Source organism: Helianthus annuus, chromosome 15, assembly GCF_002127325.2.
Source record: "Helianthus annuus cultivar XRQ/B chromosome 15, HanXRQr2.0-SUNRISE, whole genome shotgun sequence".
Lineage (NCBI taxonomy): Eukaryota > Viridiplantae > Streptophyta > Magnoliopsida > Asterales > Asteraceae > Helianthus > Helianthus annuus.
In genome coordinates this window covers 134,899-146,215 of record NC_035447.2, presented here as the reverse complement: position 1 = coordinate 146,215, position 11,317 = coordinate 134,899, and the positions used below count along the sequence as shown (strand labels likewise).

Below are 11,317 nucleotides of genomic sequence, written 5' to 3'. Positions count from 1 at the left end.
AGGAACAGTTGTTTATAGAATTAGATATTAATTTGGGATTAATTGTTGTGATTAACTTATTATATTCACATCAATTGTTGGATAAAAAATATACATGGTGTAATAAAATGAGACACTATGAGGATATGAACCAGCCATATAGTGGTAGTGGAGAGTTCAAATGAGAAGAATTTTTTTGTAAGAATAAAAAAGAAGAAAATTTCAACCAATAAGAATGCTTCATTTTACTTCATTTAATTTTTGTATTTAATATTACTGTAAGGGTATATTGGAAAACTTAGATGGATCATTCATTGGTAGCTAACTACATTAAATTTGTAACTTATTTAAAAAAACATAATTTTCAAAAAAGAAAAAGAAAAAATATATAATTTAAAGTGTAGCATAAATTACGAGGTGTGTAGGAAGAATTACGAGTTGTGTAGGATAAGTTTCAATATGTGTAGGATAAATTTCAAAACGTATAGGATAAAGTTTGATGTGTGTAATCAAAAATTTAAGTGTGGAGGATGATATTGTTTATGACTAATTAATTAGTCAAAGATAATAATAAATGGGTTGAAAAAAAATTATTTAATGTTTTACATTTCTACCCTTTGTTCTTTTTCTTCTTAATTTAATTTTCTTCTCAAATGAACCTTCCCCTATAGTGGTATTTATATAAAAATAATAATAAAAATATGATAAAGAGGATTGATGCTATTTTAAATCATGTTTGGAAGGCATTTTGTGGTGAAAGTTATGGTTGATTTATTTGAAATTCCCAGTTGTTGCTGTCTTTATGAAAACTATAACGCTTTCCGCATCAACCGATGCAACTCTGAGGACAGATTGGGTCGTGGTGACAAATTAACAGTTGTAGGTGGGCGAGAATGCGAGATATGGTGACAAACTATAACGCTTTCCGCATCAACCGCATTACTCTGCTGCTGCAAGTGAAGGTACTTTTAATTTAAAATTATGTTAATTGTTGATATTATTAAGACAATGGAGAAGTCATACTTTTTTATAGGAAAAAAAGGTCATGTAGAAAGCATTCTAACACAAGTTCACCTATGAATAAGGGGGCATCAAGAGTTTAGAACTTTGGAGTGATAATCCACATCCATATACAATTGCTGAAGATATTGATTAAATCACTTATTAGCCAACTAATAGAGGTTGCAAAATGTGTAGGTTGCGCACGGTTCAAAATGACAACTTTAGTATCGGTCAAATTATTCGAGTCAACCTTATGGTTTTGAAGGAGTAATGATCACAACTCTCTTGCTTTTGACTTCTTCAAGTAGATCTTGGATAACCTGAAGAGTAGAAAAAACTGTTTGTCTAACCTTATTTTTGTCAAATTTGTTTGTTGTTTCATTTCTGTTCTTGAATATAATGCTTTTTAGAGTTAATGAGCCATTTGAAGTACTGAACAGATTCAATATGTACGTACTTTTTTTGTGAAATGTAGCAGCTTTAGGACTCTTTGGGAGTTTTTTTATGGATAGAGTATCTCCAACAAGAAAAAAAACCGTTTGCCATTTCTTCTAATGGTTTTCCGAATTATGGAGTTCAATGTCCATTTATATATAAAGATTAAACATGAAGCATGATAAAGATTTTAGTGCAAAGATACCAAACATGATAAAGATTAAACTCGGAAATCAAACATGTAATACACGAGATCTGAAAAAAAAAACGTTTTAATACTTTATATATGCTAATCATAATGTATATCGCGCAACGCGCGACTAGGGAATGACCCTAGTTTAAAAAAAAAACCCGATCAACACCCCTAGTCTTGTCAACACACAAGGACATGGCGTGTCATCGTATCATTCATTTCATTATTATAAGGTCAATGACTATTTTGATTGACGATTATATTGGTTAATTTTAAAGGCTAATTTTGTTGGCGGTAATTCCCGATAGGGATGAGCATTTGGTACCGGGTACTGGTATCGAATCGGTACCGAACCGTACCGGGTATATTCAGTACTGGTACTGTACCGGTATTTACGGGTAAAACAATGGTAAATACCAGTACCGGTACCGGTTCCCGTTTTTTGGTACCGGTTCGGTACCGAACGGGTACCGTGCTAATCCCTAATTCCCGACTCATCACAAGTTTGTGATGAGAAAGGGTGGTAAAGGAGTTCAAGTCACAAGTCGGTGAACTTGAGGGATCATTGTTGACAAGTTGGTCATAGTTGATTAAGTTTCCTAATTATGTTATAATTATATTTGGTAATGTCTTGGCCACCAAGTTAGGGTTAGCCTATATAAACCAATGTATGCTTAGACATTATTAAGAGATAAGAGAAGATAAACCGAGTTATGGTTTATGTGTTATTGTAATCAAGTTTTTTTAGTTATATTTTTTTGTTTATAATAAAAGTTTTTGGAGAGTTATTCCATTCGTTCTTATTCTTCTTTTGATTATTCCACTCTAACTTGAAATTTTGTGACTTTGCTAAAAAGATAAATTTAGAAAAGGGACCTGGTAACAAGCTGCTCTATTGAAAGTACCACATACATTTACTATATATTTATTTTGTTACCATGTATTTTACATCTATAATAACTGTAAATAAAGTTAAAAAAATAATAGTAGTTATATAAATGGAAGGATTAAACTTAATTAGAATTAGTTTTTTTGTATCGCGCAATGCAGCGGAACCGAGCAAATGATAATGTAAAACAAACGTGATTTTAAAATAAAGCATGTTGTTTAGAAAGTCAAACCATTAGAACGATTTAGTTTATCACCGTCCCGTTTTATGATACCAAATAAAGAATTTATTTTGAGTATAACCTCGTTTTAACAAAATTATCACGGAATGTCAAGGAAAGAAATCAAGCACAACTATAAACTTAAGTTTTTAGAAAAAAGTTATAAACGTAACTTATTAATGAAGTATCAAATTAATCGATAAATTAATATATGTTAAAAAAAGAAAAACAATTATTAAAAAAAGTAAAGGAAATAGATGTTTAAAAAAAGAAAATATGTTAATTAAAGTAAATATAGTAATAAACTATTATTATATTATATATTAAATAATAAAATAATAAAAAAACTATATATTATTTTAAAAATAAAGTTACTATTAATCGTCCCTCGATATCATTCTGACCAAAAATGCCAAATAATTTAAGTGCACTAATTTCTTTTTGAACGGCATTTAAGTGCACTAATAGACAATTACTTTTACTTAATTGTTTTTTCATGTCACTAATGAAAATAACCAATATTTAGTTCGTCAAATCTTTATATTAAACATGTCGTTTTTTGGATTGCTGAGTTTAACTTGTCTGATTAAACACACTCATATATGTACCCCATTAATCATTTTATTAACACCTGCTTACGACTCATTTAATATGTTTATGACGTGTCAACCCTTTAACTTGTTTAGCTAGATGTGGTAAGGAGTCCAAGGGCGTAGCTTTGTGGGAGTAACCGACCCCTCGAACTTTTCACTAAGTAGTGGAGAGTATATAGTTTTTGTATAGAAATTTTTGGGTATATACGTTTTTGACCCCCCGATTTTATAGAAATTTTTGGTATATACGTTTTCGACCTCCCGGTCGGAAATCTCAAGCTTTGCCACTGAAAGAGTCGTCTTCGGGTTACAAGATTTTAAGCATATATGATTTTAGAGCTGATACTTTTAACACAAATAAATTTATCGGCCATGTTCAGATGTAATGAATCAACCTCCTATACTGTTAAATATAATATTGTGTTAAAATAGTGTATTGAAATGAATAAATATATTTATTTTGTTACCTAATATTATACAAATTAGATTAATACATCATTAATTAGTGTAAAAAAAGAAAAGAAAATTAATTTAATTAATAAATGGAAGGATAAATTAAATAGAATGATGAGCAGAAATGCAAAACAAATTTAGGCGCACTAATTTAAGAACATTTCCCTCCATACATTCATTCCTTCACCCAAAACTTTGAATTCTTGGCGCCCCCTCCTTCCTTCCCCTTATTTGTACTACAGGACTACAGGTAGTTAGATAGATCTCTTCATCTTCTTGTGCACATTCTCAATTCCGAAATGGGGAAGCAAACCAGATCTAGGAAATCGGACAACGTAATCGGCAAAGGCAAGGTCACTCCGGTTCAAGTGGCCTTCATCGTTGACAGATACCTCTCCGATAACAACTTCGTTCGAACCAGATCCACATTTCGAACCGAGGCTTCTCATCTCATCTCCAAGTCCCCCGTGAACGAGGCCCCCAAGAGCCTCTTGAGTCTGGGGGATATGTTGGACGAGTATATCTGTTTAAAGGAGCAGAAGGTGTTGTTAAATCAAGAGAAACTTCGATTAGACCAGGAGAAGTTTCGGGTCCAAACCTTGCTCCGAGGAATGCAGGATGCTATGAATGCTTATACTTCCACTTCTACTTCCACTGCTGCTCCTCTCCCATCTCCTTCTATGCTCAGGCCCCCCCTTCTCTCATCAGGTCATTTCTTGCTTAATGCTTTTATTATTTTATTATTATTATTATTATTATTATTATTATTATTATTATTATTATTATTATTTATAACCATTACTGCTAATTTCTTTCAATTCAACTCAACTATATATATGAAAACGAGATAAATTATTATTAAAGTTTGCCCGCCCATCTAGGTCTATTATAGATTGAAAATCGTCTGAGTTAGATCTGGAAACTGTTAGAGATATGCAAATGGGTATTGAATAAAGTTGAGCCATTGTAAAATGGGGGTCAATTTGTAAAATGGTAAGCGGTGTAGCTTGTTGCTCGTTTACCATCTATCTTGATTGATGTAAATTCATAACATGAAATGAGAATGTTCATCTTAATCCTCACAACGTACCTAAAGGTTTGGGATTTGTTATAAAATCTGACAGTGAATTGAATTCTGTTTTACAGTGAACAACACCCCAGTCATGATGTCAACCTCCAAACCTCTATCAGAATCCACTAATTTCTCAACTCCAACTACAAGCCAACCAGCCTTAAAGAAGAGAAGGGGGCAGAATGCCCCTGCTGCTCCATCAACTTCAAAGCGAACTCGCACCCAACAATTAGTCAAGTCTTCTGCTTCTGTCAAACCACCTGCCATAACATCAAATAGTCAACAACAAATCACTCCCGTTCCATCAAACACCACACCTACTGATCTGTCACCGGTTCAAGGTTCTAGCGTTGCCAAGTGTCTTTTCAATCCTGGTCCTCAAACACCCTCTCCTTCTCCAACCGTCTCCCCAATTGGGGATAACCAGACTCCGCCTTCAAGTAACAAGAAAACAGTCACACCCCAGCAATTTACATCCACTAACCGTACTGTTATTACATCCGAGACGATTCAAGTGAGTCCTATGAAGCAAGTGTCGGTCTATTCAATTGAGAGGAATCATTGCATTACATCTCCGTTGAAAACAAGTTCGAAAAGGTTTAGCACCAGCAGGGATCATGTTAAAGGAAGGCTGGATTTTGATACTTCTGAAACGGTGGCAGAGCCGTTGACTTCTGATGGGAATACGGAGTCTCCTTCTGAAGAGGACGCATTTGACTTTGACTTGCCTAATTTAGATTGTTTAGGGGCAGATTTCAATCTGACTGATTTGTTGGGTGATTTTGATCTTGACTTCTGCCAGCCGGATAATGGATCTTCTCCTGAGTGCCTTTCAGGGTAAGGCTTTCAACATTTATTTTGTTTTTGTTGTTTTAGTATTGTCAACAAACTCTAACCATTTTGTTTCAATTTAGATCACCGGACACAATGGTGGATGACAGCACAGGTGGTCATGAACTTCTTTCGGGAATGTCTTCTATGGTGACAGAAATCCGATCTGAGCAAGACATGAATACTGCAGGTAAAAGATTTACCAAAAGTAACTTGCTTTCATAATATATGTTTTAGGGTTCTAAAGCTGTTTGTGACAGGTGCAGGGCCTAATTCGGTGACATCAGTGAAGTCTGTAACAAAATGCATCAAAGTGTTTAGTCCTGGTAAGTATTAATAATGCTGTGGCTGTTTATATGTCAACACAAAAGATTATTCAGTCTATTAATTAATTGATTACACTTGTTGTGCAGTGAAAAGCCGTAATCCTTGATGACCAGATGTGGATCAAGTGACAAGAACAACTTGCTAACATGGTGATAGTACAACTTACTGCCATTAATTAGTCCAATGTAGAAATGTTGTTTTCTTCTTTGTGATTAGACAGACTAAAAATATACCAATCTCACATTTCATTGATTGATCATCTTTCTAGTTGACTTGGAATGGAATATAATGCTTATTTCTTAATGTTTTGATGAACATGCCTTACATAATATTGTGAGTCAGGAATGAACATTGATGTTCTTTAACATTTTTGAATCAGACCACTGAAAATTAGACTTATTAATACCTTGTTAAGACTTTTGAATTGCTTTGGGCAGATGGATGGATTTTTAAAATCTTCTGTTTATTTATTATATATGAGTGGGAGTTCTGTATCTGAAGAACTTTCACTAGAGTTCAAACTCTTGAATATTTTTCTTTATTTCTTGGGACAACAAAACCTGCAGTTATATCAAACAAAGATGCATAAATAGTTTATTTATATATGGATGGATTTTTAAAATCTTCTGTTTATTTATATATGGATGTTTTAAAAGAAGATATTGAGGTTGTAGAGCCTTTACCACCAGAATTAATGAGTAAAAAACCACATCTTAAGGCTCCTATTTCATGGTCAAAGGTATGTATGTGTACGTACAATCTTTAAATCTGAAAGGAGAAATAAAGAAACACAAAGTAATTACGCATACAGATTCAAGACTTGTCAACAATGGACTTGCTCCCTCTTTTCAAAAGCTTAGGTGTTGAGCCAACTATGAGGCCCTTCGTTACTCTCAGGAGATTCAGGAGCTAGGAAAAAAGTTGATTGATAGACTTAGGAGCAGAGGAGAACCTTATATTGCTCTTCATTTAAGGTAATCTTACTTCATCTGTCACTAATGTTAACTCCAAACTTATTACAATGCAATCACAAAAATCAAGTTATACAGTAAGATCAGTTATGTTATTTTATCTCCTTTTAATAAAACTGCAGTCTGTTTGACTTTGAAAGTCAACCATTCAAATGCAATTATTAGTCAGTGTTTTGAGATAAATCTCTATGCCCATTTTGATGAAATATGATTACTCGAATTCCTAGCTGAGGGTTAAATTTGATGATTGGGGCTATGAATTCCAAGAAGGTCAAATTGCGGTTCTTGAAAGTGAAAAAAATTGACTTGCAGATATGAGAAAGACATGCTTGCATTCACAGGGTGCAGCCACAACTTGACAGTAGATGAAGCAGAGGAGCTAAGAGCCATGAGATATGGTGTGAAGCATTGGAAAGAAAAGGAAATAAACAGCAAAGAAAGGAGACAACAAGGGGGCTGTCCTATGTCCCCCAGAGAAGCTGCTTTCTTCCTTAAAGCCTTGGGGTACCCTCCAACCGCCCAAATTTACATAGTCGCAGGTGAAATATACGGCGATACAAGCATGGACGCCTTTCAGAAGGAGTACTCAAACGTGTTTTCTCATACCACACTCATGACACAAGAGGAACTAGACTCGTTTAAGCAGTATCAAAATCGTCTTGCCGCAGTTGATCATATTGTTGCCCTTGAGAGTGATGTTTTTGTTTATACCTATGATGGGAATATGGCAAAGGTGGTCCAAGGGCATAGGAAGTTTGAAGGCTTCCGTAAGACCATCAGCCCTAATAGGTACGTAGTTAAGTTTTTCTTAATTATTAAACTATTAGAAATATAACCCAAAACGGCACATTATTTAATCATTTGCATGTGTTGTGTTGTTGAATTCAGGCAACAATTTGTTAACTTGATAGATCGGTTGGACAATGGAGCGATAACATGGGACACGTTTAGTTCTCAAGCCAAGAGCAATCATATGGACCGGTTAGGAGCACCTCATGAGAGGAAGGTCCGTGACTCTCCTAGAGTAGAAGAGAACTTCTATGCAAACCCGTATCCAGGGTGCATTTGCAGCAACAGTCCACAACTGCTTCATCTCCTTGCCTGGCACCTGGGCCGCCCTGGTTGCCACCTCTGCTGCTACCTTTGGCTTTGCTGCCCCTGCCCCTGCCATTGTTGGTGGTGGTGGTGCAACTAACAGTGCTAATAGTGATGGTTGTGGTGGCGACTAGTAGGTACTCTTAGCCGATAGTTATACATAGAATAGGATTATTAGTATTTATTTGTATTATAATGTATATCTAGTCCTATTAATATGTATATCTATCAGCTAAGAGGTACTCCCATAGTCTTAGATTTCAATTCTTTTATAGTTGTCTTGTCACCAGTCTTCACAGCTTCAGGTTTGTTTAATGAAATTCCAGTTTCTGTATATTTTAAGTCGATTTTGGCAAAATTCAATTTTTTTATAGTTGTCTTGTGCGCTGTTACAAGTTATTATTCGCTTATCTCCACACAATTAATATGACACACCCATATTAACCAAACAATAATTATGCGAATTAGTTACCCTTACATATATGCTATTTGAGTTTATTACACTTTTATTTTTATTGTTGTATCATATACATTCTTGATGGTACCATTACCTCCTAATTTTCCTTTTCATCCCTTACCCTTTAGTAATTTTTCATTTTCCCCTTGGATTATTAATAACTTTTACTTTTCTTCACTTAAAGTACTAGTAATAAAACTTTTATGGTTTACTTTAAATTTTGATAATTTGTTTATGATTATATGTGTATAAATAAATGAAAGAGTTAATTACGTTTTTCGTCCTTGTGATTTGTTGAAAATCACGATTTCAGTCTATTAGTTTAAGATTGCCAAAACAGTCACTGTACTTTCACTTTCGTAACTATTACAGTCCACCCACTTAACATCGTCTATTTTACCGTTAAGTTTTTATAGAAATGCCTAAAATACCTCTATGTTAAAAAACTATAAAGACAAACAATTTATTAATAAACTAAACAAATCCTCTCATAATCTCTCCCATAAATCTCTCTCTCTCTCTCTCTCTCTCTCTCCTATTTCTCTACAATAACCACCTCCATTCAAACTATCAATTTCCTCCAAATTTCGTCTTCCTCCATAACCAAACCCTAATTCCTCTCTCCACACTCAATTTCACAGGTGCATCAAGTAAATGGGGTTGGGGGGGGGGGGGAGGGATGGTATTTAGATACAATCATATTAACCAAACAATAATTATGAGAATTTTGTTACCCTTGCTTATCTGCTATTTAATTTTATTGTACTTTTATTTTGTACCATATGCATTCTTGATGGTACCATTACTTCCTAAGTTTCCTTTTCATCCTTTACCCTTTGAGTAAAATGTCCGGATGGTCTTTGTGGTTTTGTAAAATAACACCTATTTTTGGAAATTACACCTGTGATCCCTGTGGTTTGACAGTTTGTTACTCGGATAATCCCTAGAGTGGATGACGATTAGTTTTCTCTGTTAAGTCCATTTGAAATTACAAAATTACCTTGCTTTTATTAAAATATAAGAAAAAATATTCACACAAACACACATACATATATATCTACATAAACAAACACACACACACTCACTCACTCTCCCTAAAACACATACACACACACTGACTATCTCTACTCTTTCTTTCTTTCTTTCTCTTTCTCTCTCAGGCAAACCCCCACCACCACCTGCCACCCCCATCCCCACCCTCATATTCTCTGAAAAAACATCCCCACCGGCTCATTTCCGTTGCCGGTCGTTAGCTAGTTTCAAACGGCTCCAGTGACTGAATCTAGGGTTTCGACTAAGAGACCTAAGGTTCAGACGGTAGCTGTGATGAAAAACTGGGCAGCGACATCAACATAAACAAACTAAAGCGAAAGGTAGGGTTCCAACGAAGATACAATCATATTAACCAAACAATAATTATGAGAATTTTGTTACCCTTGCTTATCTGCTATTTAATTTTATTGTACTTTTATTTTGTACCATATGCATTCTTGATGGTACCATTACTTCCTAAGTTTCCTTTTCATCCTTTACCCTTTGAGTAAAATGCCCGGATGGTCTTTGTGGTTTTGTAAAATAACACCTATTTTTGGAAATTACACCTGTGATCCCTGTGGTTTGACAGTTTGTTACTCGGATAATCCCTAGAGTGGATGACGATTAGTTTTCTCTGTTAAGTCCATTTGAAATTACAAAATTACCTTGCTTTTATTAAAATATAAGAAAAAATATTCACACAAACACACATACATATATATCTACATAAACAAACACACACACACTCACTCACTCTCCCTAAAACACATACACACACACTGACTATCTCTACTCTTTCTTTCTTTCTCTTTCTCTCTCAGGCAAACCCCCACCACCACCTGCCACCCCCATCCCCACCCTCATATTCTCTGAAAAAACATCCCCACCGGCTCATTTCCGTTGCCGGTCGTTAGCTAGTTTCAAACGGCTCCAGTGACTGAATCTAGGGTTTCGACTAAGAGACCTAAGGTTCAGACGGTAGCTGTGATGAAAAACTGGGCAGCGACATCAACATAAACAAACTAAAGCGAAAGGTAGGGTTCCAACGAAGATACAATCATATTAACCAAACAATAATTATGAGAATTTTGTTACCCTTGCTTATCTGCTATTTAATTTTATTGTACTTTTATTTTGTACCATATGCATTCTTGATGGTACCATTACTTCCTAAGTTTCCTTTTCATCCTTTACCCTTTGAGTAAAATGCCCGGATGGTCTTTGTGGTTTTGTAAAATAACACCTATTTTTGGAAATTACACCTGTGATCCCTGTGGTTTGACAGTTTGTTACTCGGATAATCCCTAGAGTGGATGACGATTAGTTTTCTCTGTTAAGTCCATTTGAAATTACAAAATTACCTTGCTTTTATTAAAATATAAGAAAAAATATTCACACAAACACACATACATATATATCTACATAAACAAACACACACACACTCACTCACTCTCCCTAAAACACATACACACACACTGACTATCTCTACTCTTTCTTTCTTTCTCTTTCTCTCTCAGGCAAACCCCCACCACCACCTGCCACCCCCATCCCCACCCTCATATTCTCTGAAAAAACATCCCCACCGGCTCATTTCCGTTGCCGGTCGTTAGCTAGTTTCAAACGGCTCCAGTGATTGAATCTAGGGTTTCGACTAAGAGACCTAAGGTTCAGACGGTAGCTGTGATGAAAAACTGGGCAGCGACATCAACATAAACAAACTAAAGCGAAAGGTAGGGTTCCAACGAAGATACAATCATATTAACCA

At 35.0% G+C, this 11,317-nt stretch overlaps 1 protein-coding gene and 1 pseudogene across 1 annotated transcript; both read left to right on the top strand.

Moving 5' to 3' along the window:
• Positions 1-3,966: 3,966 nt before the first annotated feature.
• LOC110942515 (tyrosine-protein phosphatase 99A) lies at positions 3,967-6,297 on the top strand. The gene is made up of 5 exons (XM_022184291.2): positions 3,967-4,472; positions 4,911-5,673; positions 5,751-5,857; positions 5,928-5,993; positions 6,081-6,297. Exons 1-5 carry the CDS (start codon positions 4,064-4,066, stop codon positions 6,098-6,100), a joined length of 1,365 nt encoding a protein of 454 aa, XP_022039983.1. The 5' UTR covers positions 3,967-4,063; the 3' UTR covers positions 6,101-6,297.
• Positions 6,298-6,394: 97 nt separating this feature from the next.
• On the top strand, positions 6,395-8,385 carry LOC110942521 (annotated as a pseudogene).
• The last annotated feature ends 2,932 nt before the right edge of the window (positions 8,386-11,317 follow it).